The following is a 22,024-nucleotide window of genomic DNA, read 5'->3' on the forward strand; positions in this document are numbered from 1 at the left end:
TGTAGCTGCAGCTCTAATTAGTTTCATAACATATGCTGGTGTGTTTTATTTTTAAAAAGTCAATTAAAACGGCTGGGGATGTTTATGGACAAATAAACAGACAGGCTTGTAAAAAAAAAAAAAAAAAAAAGAGAGATTTCACCACATTTATCTACTCTGTTTGATGAAATGATCATGCCGTTTATAGCATTTAGTTGCTATGGTGACGCATAAAGCTGCAACAGAGGACTTTTTGTTCAAAATTAATGAAGCAAATTCAACTTAATCCATTTTGCTCTTGTAGGTGGTTTGCGTGCCCACCTTTGGCAGCAACGCAAAGAACCAGAGATCCAGCTATATTAGGAACAGATTCAGAGCTGATACAGTACATGAAGTGTGGAGAGTGACGACGGCTTGATGAAGAAACTTCACATCAACATTTCTTTTTTATATATGGTATTCAGTTTAAGGAAACTTGAACGGGTCCTCTCGTTTAGTTTTGTGGAATAGAGGGAATGTGCATGACGTCACAGATGCAACTTCACAGCGGGTTACGCTCACTGAGTGGCAGAAAGACTGAGTGGCAGCGAAAACTTTCAGTTTGAGCAACTGGAAAACATCTAAAATGGGAAATAGCTGTTGTGCGATCAACTGTACTCATAGACTGCGTTTACATGCAGTCAATAACCCTTTTAAAACCCGAATATTAGCAATAACCCGGTTTTAACCCGGCAATAACCCGGTTTTGCACGGCCATGTAAACACCAATAACCCCTTTGAATAACCCGAAATTGCTCATATCCCGGTTTTTAAAAACCCGAATATGACCCCTGGGTTACTCCTTTTAAAACCCGAATATTGGGTCATGTAAACACCAAACGGAATATCCCCATCAAAAGGAACAGGAATTTGTTTTCTGCGCATGCTCTGTTCGCAAGGAATCTTGGTCTTTTGAGTCCAGGAAGTTCTTATAAACATGGGCTGCTTCCGAAATTGCATACTTCCACCCTAAAGAGTATGTAAAATGAGTATGCAAGATTTTTTAGTTAGTCCGAAACATTAGAACGTACTCAATAGTATGCGCTATCCATACTCATTCCGGAGAATTTATTAGTTTGGTTTGGTTGCTAAGTGCTACGTATATGTCATAAGTATAATGTTAAGTATAATAATATTATTAATATTATAATATTCGTATTTAATAATATTATATAATGTCATCTTGTTTCGGTCAGAATAAACGGGAAAGAGCGGAGGTGAGGGAAAAGTTGCGCGAAGCAGCATTTGTTTTGAATTTGGATACAGGAAGAAGAAGCGGAAATGACGGTAATTGCGTCATCACGTTCTCCATGCGTCGCTGTTTTGATCGAGATCCCAAATGATTAATTACCATGTAAACAGGGATAACCCTGTTTGCTCACGCATAATAACAGATTATTCCGAATGTTTCAGTAACCGGAATATTAGCAATAACCCGAATTTTGACTGCATGTAAACGTAGTCATGGATTTAGCAAGAAATCGGAGTTATCGTTTTACAGACTGCCGAAAAATAAGCTTAAAGGAGCATGAGGCTCCTTTTAAGACTCTCTAGCGCCACCCTCGCCACGACGGCCGTCGGGGGTACTGCAGACAACAGTGAAGCCGGCACGGGAGAACGGGGAGAACGTGCATGCAGCGTCATGTGACGTCACATCCACAGGACAGGGCGGGAAATTCGGGTCCACAATTGCAGCACATTTTGCAGCACACAGCCTGTTCAAGGCAACGGAGAGATACACTAGAGGGCTCATTCTTTTTGGTTTGGAACGCTTCATCTGACATTATTACTAGAAAACTTAAAACGTATACGAATTATTTTCATAAATCCTGCCTCAATCCTGCCTCATGCTCCTTTAAGAGAGACAAATGGATCTCTGCAATTCACAGAAACAACTGGATTCCAGGCACCGAAACGTGGATTGGCAGTTCCCATTTTGTATCAGGTAATGTTGGATTTTTGGGTAGCTAACGTTAAACGGTTAAATCATAAAGTTCAGTGTCGTCATCATTTTAATTTCTCCAACAAATCCTGCCTTGAAGTCGGACCAAGCGTCAAGACTTTTGTAAACCTTCAAGCTTTGCTTCGTGTATTTCCCCGGCGTAGAAATTAAGTAAATATAAATATCAAGAAAATCCATTCGTGGCCAAATATTAATGTCCATGGACTACTGGTTCTTGGGGTAACTGTACGGGTCACTGTCAAGTCCAACTGCCTTTAATTTAAGCCGATAATCGGCTGTTATCCCGTCTTCTCCACTAGTTGCAGCCATTTTTGCCACTCAGTGCGAGTAAGGGGGCGTGGATTTATCAAGGTTTTGGTTTATTTAAAAAATATCTCCTTCCTAATGATGTTTTGAAGGTGACGTTTCTCTTCTGGAGGGCTGTTTAGCCCTGATTTCTGTGGTAAAAATGGAGGGAGGACAAGTGAAGGACCCCCTTTCCCTAAATGGAAAAGGTTTGTACGGGAAAAGGTTACGTACAGATTGCAATGGGAGCTTTGGACCTGTTGTGCAATAATGATTAAACTGTAAATATGCTTTAATCATTAACAACTACAAAAGAAAAAGAAAATCATCCACATTTACTGCAAATTTTTTCAGTTTGGGTTTTTAAGTTGCACAGTTAACATTGCAACTGGGTCACTTTGAGCTCAGAGAGCATCTTCAAAGGTTTTACAAAATATTTTTGTTCTACAGTTAATTCAAACAATGACGTTATGAGATTATCTAGACTTTTAATTAATAAACTGGCACCAAGAAGCTTGATCATGTAACTCCAGTCTTGTCTTCCCTCCATCGGCCCACCCATCTGACTCCCATCGGACTGATTTCAAGATTTTACTGTTGACTTTTTAACATTTTAAATGGATTGGTATCCTCTTATCCAGCAGAACTCCAGAGAGCATGGCGGCCCACCGGATGTTCTGCTGACAGGACTAAAGCGTAGAGGTGATGGCTGGAGTGGCTTGACTTTATTTTCCCCGGGGACAGTGATGCATGACTCACGACTTTAGATATGTTCAAGTCCATGCTAAAACCTATTTATTCTCTTTGGCTTTCAGTTCTGAGTAAAGTATGACGCAGAGGCCGGTATTGGACTGCTTTTAAATGATGATTTTTCTTTGATTGTTATTTGATTGTAAAGCACTTTAGAAATAGAGTGATTTCAAAAAAGTCTTCAAAACAAGAGTCATGAACGGACGGTCGCACCACATGACATTTTGACGCTTAAAACAACAACAAAATCACAAATAACTAGTATTTTTTTCAAAATTCAAGTGAGTCCATATGTGGGACAGGAAGGTCATATATATGGTATTTTTTTATCCATTTAAACCTTTTTTGAATTGAAAAAAAAATATGTTTTTCAGAAAATATAGGCGTCACGTCATTGACCCAAATACAATGAATTAATTTTTTTTCAGAGATATTGAGCTCCTTTCAGAAGAACAAGGGGAAGATATTCTTCCTACTGGAATCCCACACCAATCATAGCAGGCCGCGTATCCGTCAGCCCACCTAACAGCAGGTAGGCATCAGAAGAGGAGCATCAATAATACAGCGGTACCTCATTACACCCTCCTCTGTCTACACATGCGTGTACGCGCTCCAGTAATCAGTCTGCGGTGACAGACAGACGCTGTGGCCTTTATGCAATGGTCCTGCTCTGCTCTATTGAGTCCTGACTGGCTCTATTCACAGCCACACTATCGGTATCATAATGACACAGACAGAGGGCCTGCGGGGTCACAGGCCATATGCCAGGCTACCCAGATTAGACCACACACACACACACACACACACACACACACACACACACACACACACACACACCGCTGCCATTGTGATGGCTAGACACAATGCAGAAGCTGTGTTACCCGCCTGGCATTTGTGTGTAGGTGACTTGTCTCATAACCTACGAGCTCATCAAATGTTCATATGACACTGAATGTGACAGTTGCTCAACCCAGGCTTTTTAACCTGTAAGCAAATTCTTCATTTTAATGTGAAATTGTTTATATATAACGGCCTGTCAGGCGCGAGTGCTAAAACATCAGACTGCTGAGGAGATTAATGTCCAGCAGGAATCGTCATGAATAGGAATGGGTGATATTTTACCGTTCACGATATACCGTCAAAAAAAATTCCCCACGGTAAGAATTTGTCATCTCGCTGTAAAAACGATAAATTCCCGTTGGTGACGTTTTTGTGTAACAAAGATGGCGGAAGGCGGATCTGAGAGCGAGGAGCTCGTTGTTAAACGAGGCTCCAGCTCCGTTATCTGGAACTGGTTTGGATTTAAAAAGAGTCACGAGGAGCAAACATCATCTATTATGTGCAGAGTCTGCAAAAACAGAAGGAAATGGTTGTTACATTTTGATATAACGTTTGACTATTACGAAAAAAAATTGTAATAGTATCTAATTTGTGGCATGTTCCAACCACAGGTTAATTTGCACATTTTATTTATATTAGAAGACAGGATTTTATTTTCAGTGAACTTTTATTTATTTGTCCTGTTTCTTTATTTATCAGGTTGTATTTTTTTCTACTTTGTGATTTTATAAGCTGAGAAAACTTGAAGGACAATGGTACTTTTGCTGTTTTCACTGTTATCCCACTGTTTAAGCCATGCAGTTTGAATAAACGTTGAATCTGTTCTTACATTTCAAACTTGTTTCATTTGAGTTATTACAGTTTTGCAGTACAGCTGTACTAATTTAATTGGTTTTTATTAATTCAATTTAATTGGTGTAGTTTAGTAGCATTTAATATTCTCTTAGAGCAGTGTTTTGGGGGCTCCAAAGACTGAATGTGGTGATAGATTTATAGTTAAAAAGGTGGAGTTAAATTGTTTGTTTTTTTTAATCGTCATTTTTATCGTTATCGGGATAAATGCCAGAAATTATCGTGATAAATGTTTTAGTCCATACCGCCCATCCCTAGTCATGAAGTACGAAACCTCACCAGTTATGCTAATAAGCTCATTAAAATGATTAAAGCATCACTCAACAGATACTGCCATGTCAACATTTGTGGTATAAGATATCTCCAAAAGCATGAAAGGGAAGAAAATGTATCCAAATGATTATGCAAATACATTTTTAAAATGCATCAGGAACATGCAGCAACGTCTCGAGCGTCATGATGATTTTAGTCGCTACTATGCACATGAACATCAGCAGAGGAACACTGAACTGGTTATATGCTCTTTAATAAAGTGCAGCTTGTGGCGTCAGCCCTTTTTTTTTCTCCCTCATTCACATATATTTCCACAACTTTTATCTCCATCTCATTCCAGGAAGTACATCTTCCTCTTTACCTTCAGGCTGGAAATTTGAAATGAGCCCAATACCACACTCGTGTTTACACATTAAACACGGAGCTACAACCAGAGGACGAGGCTGCGAATGGTTGGTAACGTCAAGCACTGGCGTCAAGATGTTAAATCAGCCAGCAAGCGTGGGCAAAGTTCACCGACAAACATTTAGTTGTTCAATACTTCTACATGACAGGTTGCGGTTGCAGAGACCGGGTCATTTCTTGGCTGGGAACAGTGACTTCCTTACATCTCTACTCATTTCCTGGCAAACCTCACGTAGACGACGAGACTCCTGGAAGTCGCTGATCCAACTCAAGAAGCAGTTTCAACAAATAAGCTCCACATCCTGCAGAAGTATTATGAGTTGAAACATAAAATGAACGAGCTCGGAAGTAAATAAAGATTAATAAAGCATGAACTACTGCCTCTCAAAAGGCTGTCACAAATTCAAAAAAGTAGTAAAAGGGGATGCAGGAAACATCTTTTTCCCTCTAATCATGAGCTTCTCAAGCATGTCTACTGAAAAGAAACAAAAGATACTTGAAAGGCCCCATGAACCTCTGACCACTTCCATCTAGTGTTGTTTTTCTCAGCCTCTTTCAATTTTAGTTCCCCGTTTACACGGAGTAAAAAACGGAGGCGTTTTCATGCGTTTTGGCCGTTCGTTTACACGAAAACGGAGCTCAAAGTCACCAAAAACGATCATTTCCAAAGTGGAGATTTTCAAAAACTCTGTTTTCACGTTTTCTTGTAAACAGAGGAAAACTGAGATTTAGGCTTCAGAACGTCACATTATGCAACAGAAACGTCACCAGCGTCATGTGTGCGACCTGTGTTTACAATTAGTTTGGCCACCATCAATATTTTCTTGTATTTTACCTGTTTTATATTCTAAAGTCACACTTAAAAGTAACTCTGCTTCTCTGTCACTCCAAACGAAAGACTCTCGTTCATCTTGGAAGTAAAGCCTGAATTATGGTCCCACGTTAAATGGACGTTGAGCCTACGGCGTAGGGTACGCGGCGACCCGCACCGTACAAGGCGCGTCGCCGCGTACCCTACGCCGTAGGCTCTGCGTTGGTGTAACGCGGAACCATAAATCAGCCTTAACTGGAAGTTACACGTGTCATTTGTTGATGTTTTTTCCAGGATTCTGATTGGCTGGCACGACGTTAACAGCATATTTATGCGGATTCGTCTAAACGAAGAGATTTTGAAAACGATCTCGTGTAAACGGTGGAATTTTTCCAAAACGTAGAGGGGGAAATATCCGTTTTTGTAAATACCCGGCTATGTGTAAACGGGGCCTTAGTCTAGTCTTTGGGTCGAGTTATCATTTTAGTTTTTATTAGTTTTAGTCACGTTCATCCTCCTTTTAGTCGTGTCAAGTTTCAGTCGACTAAAAGTCTGAGCATTTTAGTCTAGTTTTAGTCAAAGATTGTATTTAGCCAAACCTATTTTACAATTCAAACAAGGTTATCTTATTATTAGTTTTCTTCTTCCTGCTCCTTTTCTTTCATGGTGATAATGTGTACTTCTTGGAATTTTGTACAACATGGTTAAGAAGATATACCATGAATGGAATAAATGAAATGAAATGAAAAAAAATTATATTATTGTTACCTTATAGACTCAAGATTACATTCATTCAGATATAGAAGACTCTAATTTGAGTTTACAACATATTTATTTTTCCGCATTGCTCCCCATCTTTTTGTTTTTGAATGACACATTGGGTTTTCTTTTCCACGTCTATGTAGGAAAGTGTATCCAAAGATGGTTCTTCTTCTTCTCCCAGCCCCAGAGGAGATATATAATATAATATATATATATATATATATATATATATATATATATATATATATACACATATACACACACACACACACACACATATATATATAAAATGAAAACACATTTTACCATAGTTTTTATTTTGTAATGTACATTTTAGTCTGGTTTTTATTCGTCTACAATATTGTATGATATATTTAATAATCGTTATCGTCATATGACCAGCATTTTCGTTGCATCTCGTCTAGTTTTCCTCAGGTGATAAAGGTTCGTTGACAACAATATTTAGTCATAATTTTCGTTGACGAAAGCAACTTTACTTCCAAGAGACAGACGGTACACAATAAAAGGGGGAAAAAAATGGAAAAGTGATCTCTGAATCTCGATGGCCCCCGTTTTTCCACTTCTATATTGAACAGAGCAACTGGAGGATTTTTGTACTACGAGAAGTCTCAGATATCACTACAAGACTCCCGGGCTTCAGTGCTATCTGAGGGGAGTAGAGCATCTCCAGTCCGCAACATCACGTCATCGATACCACGTACTGTACGTGCCTTATTCTTTCCTCACTGGGGCTTTTTCTCCTTACATATCTACCGTAACTCCCTGTTGTTCTCCGTCCCTGCTGTCTGGACCCACTTGGCCAGGGATCATATCAGCTAGTCATGGGTCCTGGCGGGTCGGGCCCTCGCCCCTGAACACAGACTGACTGGCTGGCCTCATATCTCCGCTCAGGACTCTGTGTTCCCTTTCCCTCCTCTGAACGCTGCCGTGCTGTCCGAGCTCAGCCAGACAGAGAAGAATGTGGCTGGGGAGCAAATATGAACTTGGAGCACACTTTCACGGTTTACATTTCTAAATACTACGTCAAAACACTAGTCTTTGATAAAGCTCGTAAGTCTTAATTATTTTGCTGAAAACGCAGCGCTTTGTGTAATCAGTGAGACTATCCCAAGTATTTATGTATGTTCTAATAACCTTCTTATTATGCAATTACGCAGCTTCTCAAGCATGGTGGCTTATATCTGCCCTTGATAAAAGTAACATGAGTCATTTTTGGGATTTTCAGAGGACACGTATTCATATTGCGGTACCACAAATCCCTGATTGCACTAATTTTGAACAGCGTCAGAAACCGACACAAGTATCAGGTTCTCTGAAATTCCTGCATTTATCTGAGGCCCCGTTTACACATAGCCGGGTATTTACAAAAACGGATAATTCTCCCTCTACGTTTTGAAAAATTCCATCGTTTACACAAGATCGTTTCCAAAATCTCTTTGTTTACACGAACCCGTATGAAAATGCTGTTAAGGTGCTATGAGCAGCCAAACCTGCAGGGGGCAGTGTAACGAGAAGCGTAAAGTCATGCTAGCCAATCAGAATCCTGGAAAAAAACGTCAACAAATGACACGTGTGAAGCCTGAATAATATGGTTCCGCGTTAAATCGTCGGCGTAGCGTACGTACGGTGCGCGTCGCCGCGTACCCTACGCCGTAGGCTCTGCGTTGGTGAAACGAGGAACCATAAATCAGCCTGGACTGCCAGTTACTTCCAAGACGGAACGAGAGTCTTTCGTTTGGAGTGACGGAGAAGTGGAGTTACTTTTAAGTGTGACTTTAGAATATAAAACAAGTAAAATACAAGAAAATATTGACGGTGGCCAAACAAATTGTAAACACAGGTCGCACACATGACGCTGGTGACGTTTCTGTTGCATAATGTGACGTTCTGAAGCCTAAATCTCCGTTTTCCTCTGTTTAGACGCAAACGTGAAAACTGAGTTTTTGAAAATCTCCACTTTGGCCGGAGTTTTCAGAAATGATCGTTTTTGGTGACTTTGAGCTCCATTTTCGTGTAAACGAACGGCCAAAACGCATGAAAACGCCTCAGTTTTTGCTCCGTGTAAACGGGGCCTGACACCAGGACTTGCCAGCATGTGGGAAAGTGGTGGTGACCAACCATCAGGCCTATGAGAGCCCAGGTACTGAGTAACAGCTGGTAATCCCCCGTCCCACCCCCTCCGTGTCCCCACCAGGAGCCAGAGAGTCTGTAGGCTATCGCTGCTCAATAAGGCGTCAGCAGGACAGGCTAAACAACACATTCCTCAGGCCCTGCCTCTGAGCGCCACTCAGGCTCACACACCCTTAAACCACACACACACACACACACACACACACACACACACACACACACACACACACAGGGAAAAGGACAGTTGAGTGACGAGGCACTGAGGGTCGTCCCGAGGGTATTTAGCACCTTATTCTAACCCTTTCTTTCAGCTGGGATCTATTTTGCATGATCTTGTCTTTGTCTCGGGCCCTTAAATCCTTCAAGCGAGCCGGCTTGGTTCTGCGTTTTAGTAACAACAGCATTTCCTTCACTTAAAAAGAACCCAGATCTGTCAAGATGATCTCAACTAGGGCTGGGGATCGATTCAAATGTAAAGAATCGATTCGATTCCGATTCTTAAGATTCAGAATCGATTATCACACTTTGATTCGATCCGATTCGATTCCGACTCGATTTGAGTTAGTGTTATTAAAACTGTTTTTTCAGCTGTTGCATGAATTATATGACTGTAGTTCTGCAACATATTAATACTAGTATTATATTGAGATTCAACAGCAAGTATTGGCAGCTAATGATGCTGTAAGGACCAATCAGCTCCCAGAATGCTGATAGAACTGCTTTCAGAAACATCATGGGGCAGAATTATCAATTTATCCCATTTCCCCATTGAGAGAATTTGGTTTTTAGCATTTTATGCTAATGTATAACCAAGACAGTATATAAAGTAATTACATATAGACAATTTATGCAATTATAACTGAAAACTTTAATGTTTTCATACCTTTAAACATATCTAAAAGACAAAAACATGGCACTAGTTATTCTCGTGTCCAACAAAACATTCCTTTTTTGGGCATAAAAAAAATACCATAAGTTGTAATGATGGAAAAAAATAAAAAATAAAAAAAATAATAAATAAATAAATAAAAAAAATCGATCTTTAGACATATGAATCGATTTTTAGGAATTAGTATGAGAATCGATTTAGAATTGGAAAATCGATCTTTTCAACACAGGCCTAATCTCAACCAACAGTTTTCCAGACATTTCATTTAAACAGTGTCGAGGCGATGATTGAGAAAGATGTGAAAATGGCCAATCAAATATTCTTGTGATTTCAAAAAATGTCCCTTCAAGATGAAATAAAAAGGCAAAAGTTATGTTTTTATATTTCATTTTTTACATGGATATGTTTTACATGACATTTTAAATTTGCAGCATAACGGCGTTGATAATTACAACTATAATCTATGATAGTGCCATTATCAGAAAGTGAACATCCACTCACAGAATTTCATTTTGAAACAAAACTCATCTTCTTTCAAATGAGATCACATTCAGAAATAATTGCAGTTCACAATTATAACCCTGAAAAAGCGAAACCAGCTTTTCTCACAGCAAACGCTGTAATTCATTAGATCATTAATCATCACCAGAAGAAGTCCTGGCACTGAAAAGGGCTTTTTCAAATGCCCTGAATGTAAAGGTTGGTTTAGTCCTTAACAACTAAAAAATGAGGGATTCTTTGTAATTTCTTTCTAAAAGTCTGAGTTTCTATTCAGGTGAAGCTTATGAACAATGTTGAGAACAAAAGTATTCATTACAGAGGTCCTGGAATGAAAGCGGGAGTATGTTTGGTACGCTACGTGCAACGTTAGCAAGAGTAATGCATTTCAAAATGAAGGCGCATGGAGACATACCGGCTATGAAAGCAGAGGTGATGATGCTGGAGCTTGAATCTGATGCTGGGTCGTTTTCTGTCCAATTATTCATGTATTTATGAGATACAATATTATGTGATATATCACATAAGTATGTACACAGCAATACCTTTGAGATGGGAACCATCGGCATTCGCTGTTCACGCTGAGACGAGAGAGCAAGAGCACAGCTATGTCAAAGTTTGTTTAAATTAAGCTCTCGGATCTACATCCAGATCGACATCAAAAGTTCTCCGATGCATCTGTGCATGTCATCCCGCAGACATGCAGACAGGAGGATAAGACTAGCGCCTTGTTTAATGACATGTGGCTTGGTGGTTTTGACACAATCCTCCTGCTCACAAACACACAAACAAATGTAATCAATCGCAGCCCTTCAACCTCAGCTCTCTCTTTTAACGGAGAAACCAAACCAACCACACAACCTCTCGTCACTAACAGAATAATACGACTGAACGCCGTCACATCTAGTGTTGTTTTTGTCAACCTGTTTCAATTTTAGTTTTAGTCTAGTTTTTGGGTCAAGCTATCATTTTAGTTTTTATTAGTTTTAGTCACGTTCATCCTCCTTTTAGTCGTGTCAAGTTTCAGTCGACTAAAAGTCTGAGCATTTTAGTCTTATTTTAGTCAGAATTGTCCAGGACCATTTTAGTCTCGTTTTAGTCAAAGATTGTATTTAGCCAAACCCATTTTACAATTCAAACAAGGTTATCTTATTATTATGTTATTGTTACTTTATAGCAGGGGTGTCAAATGTGCGGCCTGAGAGAGATTTTCATGCGGCCCGCGAGAAGTTTCCAATGCAAAAAAACAAAATGTTAATTTACTAAAAAGGAAGGCATAAATAATTGCCATGAATCGCAGCATATCCGATAATATATTTCTTCTACAAATCCATCGTTATTCCACAAACATTTTTTTAGTTTTCTAGAATGCATTTGCTGATTTTATTTCTTTGTAGACGGTCGTTTATTTTTATTAACTGACTACTATAATATATTTTCGCAGGATAAATATCACTGCTAAAAAAGATGATAGAAGATATTTATTTGGAGAATTTAAGTTTTGAATACGAGGATAGTGTCAAAGTAAAACAGTTAAAAGAGAAGTGCTGACTTTTTCGGCACACTGGCGTAAATATCCGCGCCAATTTTTAAAAATAAATACACTTAATTGTACTGGAAAAATCTCTAAATCACAAAGAAACACTCTTGGATGTAATAAGAAAGATTTTGCTTTTAATTAAATTTCCTGTAAAAAAGCGAAATATAAAAAAAACATACTTGTTTCTGTTTATCTTTGTAAAATGATATTAAAAGTATCTTACATAACGAGAATGAGAAATTTCAAGAAAAGATCCTGAAGAAATATATTTTACATAATTAGAGTGTAAACAAAGTGCATATTTCCTTTAAAATTAACTAAACTGATATTGGATTAGATAACAATAGTAAAAGAAAAGAATTAGAAAAAAAATGTTGCACTGTTTTGAGCGTGCGGCCCGCGAGAAAAAAGATTGGTCAAATCCGGCCCGCCAAGCAAAATGAGTTTGACACCCCTGCTTTATAGACTCAAGAATACATTAATTCCAGATACAGAAAACTCTCATTTGAGTTTACAACATATTTATTTTTATACATTTCTCCCCGTCTTTTTCTTTTTCCACGAAACATTGGGTTTTCTTTTCCACGTCTATGTAGGAAAGTGTATCCAAAGATGGTCTCTTCTTCTTCTTCTTCTTCTTCTCCAGCCCCAGAGAAGATCCCCGCGTTTTTCTATGTGACTTTGTTTTTAATTGACGTGAACCTAGAGCTCTGCGTTAACGGCATCAGCCTCTAACCTGCAGCTGCATCTTCTGGATCTGATCCCCGACTCCCCCATTCTGGCCTCCGGCAGGAGGTCCCCCCTTATGATCCAGGTCCTGGTCCAGGTTTCTTCCCTCCTAAAGGGGAGTTTTTCCTTGCCACTGTTTGGCTTAAGGCTTTTCTCCCACTAGGGGAGTTTTTACCTGCCATTGTTTATGTAATAATTGCTCGAGGGTCATGTTCTGGGTCTCTGGAAAGATCCTAGAGACAACTTTTGTTGTATTTGACGCTATACAAATAAAATTGAATTGAAAAAAATTGAATTCCCCGCTGCAGCGACTGGGATTGAGGACGTGACGTCACCCAGCAGCAGAACTAAACCAGAGGAAACTACTGAAAACATGGACATTAAGACCCCGTCCACACGTAGCCGGATATCTGCGGATATCTGCTAAACCGGAGATATTTTCCTACGTTTGGACCTGTCATCCACACGAAAACGCAAATAAACGAAGGTTTAAAAAAACTCCGGGCAAAGTGAAGATTTTTGAAAACTGTGTTTATGTAGATGCGCGTAGACACACACAACCGGAGTTTTGCGTTTTCGAACGTCACATTATGCTCCAAAACAACAAATCTGCTCTGATGTGCGACTTTTGTTTACTACAGATGATCCAGCATCTGTTCTCCAAGCTATTAAATAAATGGTCTCTGGTCTTGACCACCACTTACTGCGTTACACCGACACAGAGGCTACACCGTAGGGTACGCGGCGACGCGCACCCTACGGTGTAGGGCCCGCGGAGCCGCGGAGCCCGCGGAGCCGCAGGTGCAGCTTCCCCGAGAGCCGCAGATGATCTACAGGTTAGAATGCTTATGAATGTGGTCGAAAACGCAGATCTTCGGTTATGTGTGGAAGGTTTTTTTTTTTTAAAACGATGTAATGTGGATGCAAATTTTTTTATAAACGGAGGGGGGAAATATTTTTTTTTTAAAATACCCGGCTACGTGTGGACGGGGTCTAAGGATCTTTGGTAGAACATTTATGCCGTGTTTCATTTGTCCTCGGAAGTCGGAATTTCCAAGTTCCGAGTCGGAATTTTCAACTGGAACACCCCTCGAAGTGGGATTTCCTACTCGGAAAGTCGGAGAATCTTCACCACCCCCGAGTTTACATTCCAAGATGGCTGCCCCCGCTGTAAACAGTAAGTAGAAAAGAGCTGTGCTCATTTCTGTTTCCTCTTCACCCACCGTGTTGGAAAGTTGCAGAAGGACCGCATATTTGTCCAGAAGTTGCTTGTATTCGGACAATAGAACAGAACTAGAACTAGAACAGCTTTCGTGGACGTGGCCATCTTGTTTTCCGACTTTGTAACTGGAACCCCGATAACTCGGCTGTGACGCCATTCCCAGTTACGAGTTCCGATTTCCGAGGTAAATGGAACGCAGGATTAGTCTTGTTTTTATTTGTCTACAACGGGGGTCGGAAACCCGCAGCTCTTTAGCGCCGCCCTAGTGGCTCCCTTTTTTTCCCTTCTTTTCTTCTTTTTTTCCCTTTTTTTTCCTTTTTCCTTTTCTTTTTAATCTCGACATTTTGACTTTTTTCTCAAAATTTTGACTTTTTTCTCAACTTTTTCTCAACATTTCAACTTTTTTCTCAAAATTTTGACTGTTTTCTCGACATTTCGACTTTTTTCTCAACATTTTGACTTTTATCTCGAGATTGTACTTCAACATTAATCTCGACATTTCGACTTTTTTCTCGGAATTTCGACTTTTTACTCGACTTTTTTCTCGACATTTCGACTTTTTTCTCAAAGTGCATAATGAACAAAAAAGTCTCGCCCCCAGTTATAACTAATATAGATACATGCAGCGTGTGTTGCCTTCATTCTAAGGCTTATACAAGACTTTTCATTTTTTGTGGCTCCAGACACAGACTCTTTCAACATTTTGGGTTGCTGACCCCTGGTCTACAATATTGCATTATATATTTAATTATCGTTATCATCACATGACCAGCATTTTCGTTGCGTCTCGTTTTCCTCAGGTGATAAAGGTTCGTTGACGAAGATATTTACTCATAATTTTCGTTGACGAAAGCAACTTTAGTCACATCTCTTCCCTTCCAGCCGTCCCTTTGAAGGGGCGACTGATCCAGATACCAATACTCCTTTATTTGAGTAATCCCCAGCTCATTGATTATTCCACACATTAATCTAACCTATGGATTTTCATATTGGGAGCTGAATAGCGGGATGAACTCATAAGACGAAGGGAGGCAATGGGAGGCGAGAGAGCTGTTTCTTTGAGGGATGGAACCATGAGACGGCATGGACTTCTCCCAGAGGAGACATTGGCCCGGTATTCCTTCTGCTTCATGTTACCCAGTGGAACTGGACGGCACTCGGATGGTAAAAGGCTTTAATATGAGCACTTTCACACACTTGCAAGAGGGTTCAGATTCTTATTACGTTTGGACTCAGTGACGGTCAACCAGGGCCGGTTCTAGAAAATGATGACTAGGGCTGCATCTCAGATCAGAGGGGGTGCACATGCCTGGCACGTTATTCAAGAATAAAATTATGCATTTCCCCATAATTTCAAGCGGAACAATAATAGCAAAACAAGAATATTTGAAGTGTATTTCAAGTGCATTTTTGCAGCAATATCGCTGCAGAACAAAGAAAATGCTACATTTAGTCTGGGCTACCTCACCCATCAGACAATCTAGCAACAGAAAATAAAACATAGCAACAAAAATAAATTTAACCATAAATATACAAGATTGTCTCAGAAAATTAGAATATTGTGATAAAGTCCTTTATTTTCTGTAATGCAAAAATGTCATACATTCTGGGTTCATTACAAATCAACTGAAATATTGCAAGCCTTTTATTATTTAAATATTGCTTAATCTTAAACTGTAAGCCATAAATCAGCTATATTAAAATAATAAAAGCCTTGCAATATTTCAGTTGATTTGTAATGAATCCAGAATGTATGACATTTTTTTTTTTTTTAAATTGCATTACAGAAAAATAAAGGACTTTATCACAATATTCAAATTTTCTGAGACAGTCCTGTAAACTTTCTTGCGTCGTTGTGCTTGAACCACTTCCGAATATCCATGGTTACTTTGTGTTAACGGAGCAGCAGAGCAGCGTCTTGCTGGTGCAGGAAACTGCTGGAACCAGATGAGTGACGGACACTGGCTGGTTTATGGTTCCGCGTTGCACCAACGCAGAGCTTACGGCGTAGGATACGCGGTGACACGAACGTACGGTGCGGGTCGCTGCGTTCCCTACGCCGTAGGCTACGCCGTCGATTTAACGCGGAACCATAAATCAGGCTGACGCGCGCGCATTTGTCAGTTTTCTTTTCGTCTTTTCAACTGAGCATGCAAACACATAAACTGAGGGTGCAATGCATGCTGATGCACCCTCGTAGACCCGGGCCTGCGGTCAACGAAAAACACTTGAATTCAAATGCAAAAAGAAAGACAACATCATATGTGTATTCGTGCTGGCCTCATGCATGTCTGCTACAGGTGCGACACTCCTGCTGAAGGACATGACAGGGTTATCCACATGATTCACGCGTGCTTCTGCTCCTTTACGGCCAATTGCAACATTAAAGCTTGGGCCGATTGCCACGCGCCATCCTTCTTCCACATCGGCTAGTGAGACAAATGCCTCGCAGGCAGCCGCCGAGTGTACGAACACGAAACACATGATGAAACATGCAATTAAGAGCTTCTGCGCTGGTGGAGACCGTTGGTTACATATTTCCTCACTGATTAATGGAGGAACACTGGGGGGAGGGAGGGTTACCGAACCTGCTCGGAGTGCTGGGTAACAAGGTGCAATGGCAGATTCATGTCTCCACCCAACCCCCCGCCCAAATTATGAGCCCTTGACAAAATACCCCCGAGCGCCCTCGTTCCCTCTCCTTGAAAGGTCATTACATGTTCACGTGCAGCAGGCCAGAGATGGGATGAAGATAAGCATCAATGCTAATGAGACCTGGGCTTTGATCTTTTGTCTCAATTCCCAGTAGCTCTTCCTATGTGTCGCTTTAACCATTTCATATCCCCGTCCCTTACCTCTCCTCCCTAACATGTTCAGAAAGAACAGAAAGAACAGAAAACTAGAAATTAATTTTGAGTTAAGCTCCAAATTTGTATTTATTAAATGACACACTGGATCTTCAGTTAGCCCGGAAAAACAGCAGGATATTAATTATGATCAAATACTTCGCTAAGAAATGCATACTTTTACTTTGGAAAGATGATTCCCCTCCAACTTTCAAGTTTTTTTTGGATCAAATTTAAGTTTTTTTACCATTGGAAAAATTAACTTTGGAAAAATACAACCGTGGTCATATTTTTCAAGAATTTTGGTTTCCATTATTTTCAAAACTGGAGAATTTTTCCAAAGGGGACCAATGAGCATCTCTATTTTCGAACTTGTGCCTTATATGTATGTATGTTTGTATGTATGTATGGATATATATATATATAGTTTGATATCGCTGTTGCTGCCATTATATATTTTTTATTTATTTATTTTTTTTAAATATTTATTGAATTTTGTTTTCCCTTAATGTATGTTTTTTTTTTGTTTTGGTTTTGTTTTGTTTTTTCTTTTCCCTAGGGTAATTATGGGGAGGGTAGGAATGTGGGTAGAATAGAAATCGTGAATGTGAAAATGTGAATTGTGAAAATTATTGTGAAATAAAAAGATATTAAAAAAAAAAAAAAAAAGAAAGAACAGAAAACAACTTTTTCTTCACACAGCCAGGGAACATATCCCCAAGTCTTTGCAGGGTGTCTACAGGTTTGACTTTTTAATAGCATAAACCAAAAATACAAAAAGTCACTAAGAAATCCAGCGCTTAGGTCGACGTTGCCAGATCTGACAGATTCCAGCCCAAACATGATGTAAAACGCACCGAAATAATGAAAAACCAGCCCAAATCAAACTTTTCAAGCTGCACAACACAACTAAATAGCCAAAAAAATTCACTCTAGAGTAGATTAAAGCAAATCAAATATCAGTGAGTTTTTTGTGCACGCTTCTACTTTTCTCTGCCATAATGGACACTTTTTTGTTAATAATTTCTCCTAAATATTTGCTAAAAACCAGAAAAAAACAGCCCAAATATATATTTTTGAGCCCAATCTGACTGAAACTTGCCAAACCTGGCAACCCAGATTTAGAACCTCTGCAGGAGATTCTCCTTAAAAGGATGAAATAAACTTTTTAATGATGACTGGGTACATTCCCTCTAAAATTAAGACCCTTGGATTTAGACTTAAGACACATTTAGACATTTAAAAGGCCTTATTTTAGCACAAATGGAATTTAAGACTTTTTAAGGACCTGCGGCCGCCCTGCTTTGACAATAAACTCTCCACAGCTACATCTACACAAGTATTGGGGGTCTTTCTTAGACAGCTTCATATTTTCCAATTCCTGTCCTCTATGCTATTCCATCCCATCCTTTAGTGTGGCGAGTGTGGAGATTACCTTCAGTCGGTCGTTTGGCAGAGCCTGGGCCCCTTTCATGATGACCTCCTGCACCCTCTCCACTGACAGGTCACTTCCAGCCTGCTCCAGACGCTGACTGAAGAACCCAATCACCTAAAAATCAGAAACACAGCAAATCACAGAGCTGCCACATCATCAGTAAAGGAAATTTTGTTATGGTTTTAGAGTTGAGAAGCTATTAAGAGGTCTTTATCCCACTTGCTTGCAAATTAAGCTATAAACGGTCAAATAAACATAAAAAAAAAGCCAACCTAATGCAATGTACCATTCAATCGTTTGCCTCTCTCACTTTATTGTCGTGAATGATGGAGTGATGAACATTAATTTAACAGTGACCTCAGTCTGAAGGTGGGTTGTGATGAGAAGACTGATTCCATTTAGCTTAGCTTAAAGATCTAGAAATGGAAAGAAACAGTTACTCCCAGTGGCGTCAATTCAGTGGAAGCTAAGGTATGGCAAGGTTACAGTCACAGAACTTAACTAGAGTATCAATCAACACGTCCAGCAAATACTCATCACAGAAGTCTGCTCTGTAGCTTATCTGTAAATGCAGTCTCGCTCACTGCAAAAACAAAAAAAAAGGAATATTTGTGTTATTTCTAATTAAAATGTCTCATTTTTAGTCAAAAAATCTCATTACACTTAAAACAAGAGTCATCACCAGAAAAATAACTTATTTGACAATTTTCACCTGTTTCAAGTAAATTTTCACTTGAAATAAGTAGAAAAATCTGCCAGTGGGACAAGATTTATCTTCTCATTACAAGTAAAAAAATTGATTTTTCCACTTATTTTAAGTGAAAATCTACTTGAAACAGGAGAAAATGGTTGTTTTTGAGTCTTGTCTTAAATGTAATGAGATTTTTTTTTACTAAAGATTAGACATTTTAACTAGAAATAAGATAAATATTCTTGTTAAGATTTTCAGTTTTTGCAGTGTTTAATAACTAGTGAAATCGATCATGTTGTTCTGATTTGCATTTGTAGTTATTCTATATGTATTAAGTAATAGAATAATCAATACAAATAGACACAGAGTAATTCCATAAATGTATTAAAAAAACAAACATTTAGATTTTCCCTTGAAGCCGAGGTGTGGCGGCTGCCGTACCTTCATACCCAATTGACGCCCCTGGTTACTCCACTTTTAAACAAGTATTAGAAATGTATGTCATTTTTGGCCATAAAAGGATAAATAAATATTGTGTTGTTACCACAAACACATTGATGGATAAAACTGGTACCGCATTTTGCGGACCATTAGGCGCACCAGGCGAAATATCAATGAACAGGTTTATTTTCATACAAAAGGCGCACGATAAAACCTATATAAAGTGAAATGAAGCGGTCTGGTAAGTCGAACTTTATTCAACTCGTTCAGTTGTAACTAAAACCAGACAAATACTTTCACTTACTTTTAAATCAGTCGTCTTCCACAAATCCACCAATAAAAAGTGTCGGAGGTAAAAGTCGTACCACGTCCTGTTCTGTGATTGGTTCAATGTTGCCAGCGATAGCGGACACCTGAAGTTAGTGTGAGGTTGGAACAACGTTGTATTCCAACATTTGTATAGTTGAAAAGTGGGTTTACTCTAAAAACCTGATGTTGACATCTAATTACAGTAAGGTGACACTGACTAGATGGTGAATGATGGTTGATTACCAGCAATATAATTAGTTATCTAACGCTGTCCAGGGGCGTCAATTGGGTATGAAGGTACGGCAGCTGCCACACCTTGGCTTCAGGGGAAAATGTAAATGTTTGTTTTTTAAATACATTTATGGAATTACTCTGTGTCGATTTGTATTGACTATTCTATTATTTAATGCATATAAAATAACTACAAATGCAAATCAGAACAACATGATCGATTTCACTAGATATTATCTTTCCCAACACTTGTACCCCCCCTCCTCATATCTTGAAATGTGATGTCCCAGCGTCCCTGACGACAGTGGTCGCTATCAATCTGTTTTTAGCTCTGCAGTGTTACTAACTTAAAAAAATAAAAAGAAAGCAGGCAATTTTTTTTCAAAAAAAGAAGGCAAGTGATGGGTCCAATGTCGCCCCAGTCAGGATATTAACGAGGCTGTAGCCACTGAAGGATTAATTATGCAAGTTCATCTTAAGGTAAGCTATCAAATCGCCCTACCCTCTTATAAATCTGGGAAATATTTTACTTTTTTACTCTCTTTCTCTCTTCTGCTCCCTCCCTCTCCTTTTTGCATTTTGACATTAACGGTTTTAAGTTACACTGGGAGATTTCTGCTCTCTAACTCTAACTCTGCTGTCCATGGTGCAGAAAACGGATGCGTATTGCGTAATTACGTTGCGTAATTACGTTGTTAAAGTGTAGTGTTCGTACTTATGTTAGCAGGATGTGAGTGAGAGTGCAAAAAGTTCACATTTTCTTGACCACAAAGATAAGCTACATAGCAGACTTCTGTCATGAGTATTTGCTGGGCATGTTGGTTGATACTCTACTTAAGTTCTGGGAGTCGTAGCGGAGCCAGAGGGGGGGCAAGGGGGCGGTCGCCTCGGGGCCCACAAGCTCATAGGGCCCCGTTTTGTGTGATACCTTCATATATAATCATATAAGTAAATTGTAGGGTATAATAATAATAAAATGTGCATTGTGCGGCCAGTGTAGGCTCATTTTTACTTTACAACTGTCCTGAACGCATCGGGGCTGTGAGCCAACGCTGATTGGGATTAATGCCTGATTTATGGTTCTGCGTTAAATCGACGCAGAGCCTACGGCGTAGGGTACGGCGCAGTCTACGGCGAGGTTACGCGGCGTACGTGCGCATCGCTGCGTGCACTACGCCGTAGGCTCTGCATTGGTGTAACGCGGAACCATAAATCAGCCTGAACAGTTACAGCCAGTTTGCCGACAAAGTTCGGCAAATTTGCGGCCATGAAGGAGATGAGCGCTAAACTTTAAAAGAGAACTAAGCATGTACAAAGTATTGAATGTTACCCCGTTTTCCACGTTACCTGGATTATTATTGTTGTTTGATGGGTAGGATGAGGTGTTGTTGAACGTTAAAATGACTATCATAAGGGCCCATGGAGAATGCTCCGCCCCCTCTGGACTGAGACCCACGCTCTGCAACTGCTTGCCATACCTTACTTTGACTGAATTGACGCCACTGACGCTGTCTGACGTTGCAACACGTATCCAACCAAGGACCAACTTCGATGTGTCTGACCATCAGTCGAGCGGAGCGGCTTCGTCGCTACCAAAGTCACTAAAACTGCACTATTTTTGAGCGCAGTGTACCCCATAAATCTGGTTTGAGGTCAGTAAGCACAAATAAATACATAAGGCGTCCCGGATTATAGGAGCACTGCCGGTTTTTGAGAAAATTTAGGGACTTTTAGTGCCTTATAGTTTGGAAAATACAGTATTAGAAACTTGTGTCATTTTTGGCCATAAAAGGAAAAATTAAATATTGTGTTTTTGCCACAAACACATTGATAGATAAAAGTGGTACTTAAAAAAAAACAAACAAATACAAAACACAACAACTAGAAAAATATTTGTTGTCTATTATTTCATATGTCAGGCAAAAGGTTAAAAAGTGCTGGGCTTTAAAGCCCCCTCCTACTTCTGTTTATTTTTAAACACTAGCGGGACAATGATCTCATATACATTTAATGTTAGCCCACAGTCCCACCTCCAAGCTCTGGGAGTGATTTAAACGCACCAGAGCCCGTCACATTCTGGTTT

At 39.6% G+C, this 22,024-nt stretch overlaps 1 protein-coding gene across 1 annotated transcript in view; it reads right to left on the reverse strand.

Annotated features, from left to right (window-relative positions):
* dym (dymeclin) overlaps positions 1–22,024 on the reverse strand; it is a 104,269-nt gene that overhangs the window by 1,557 nt on the left and 80,688 nt on the right. The window contains exon 16 of the mRNA XM_061733261.1: positions 18,270–18,383. Coding sequence (XP_061589245.1) covers positions 18,270–18,383 — 114 coding nt within the window. The remainder of the gene's footprint in view (positions 1–18,269; positions 18,384–22,024) is intronic.

This window comes from Cololabis saira, chromosome 11 (assembly GCF_033807715.1).
Source record: "Cololabis saira isolate AMF1-May2022 chromosome 11, fColSai1.1, whole genome shotgun sequence".
In the NCBI taxonomy this organism is placed as follows: Eukaryota; Metazoa; Chordata; class Actinopteri; order Beloniformes; family Belonidae; genus Cololabis; species Cololabis saira.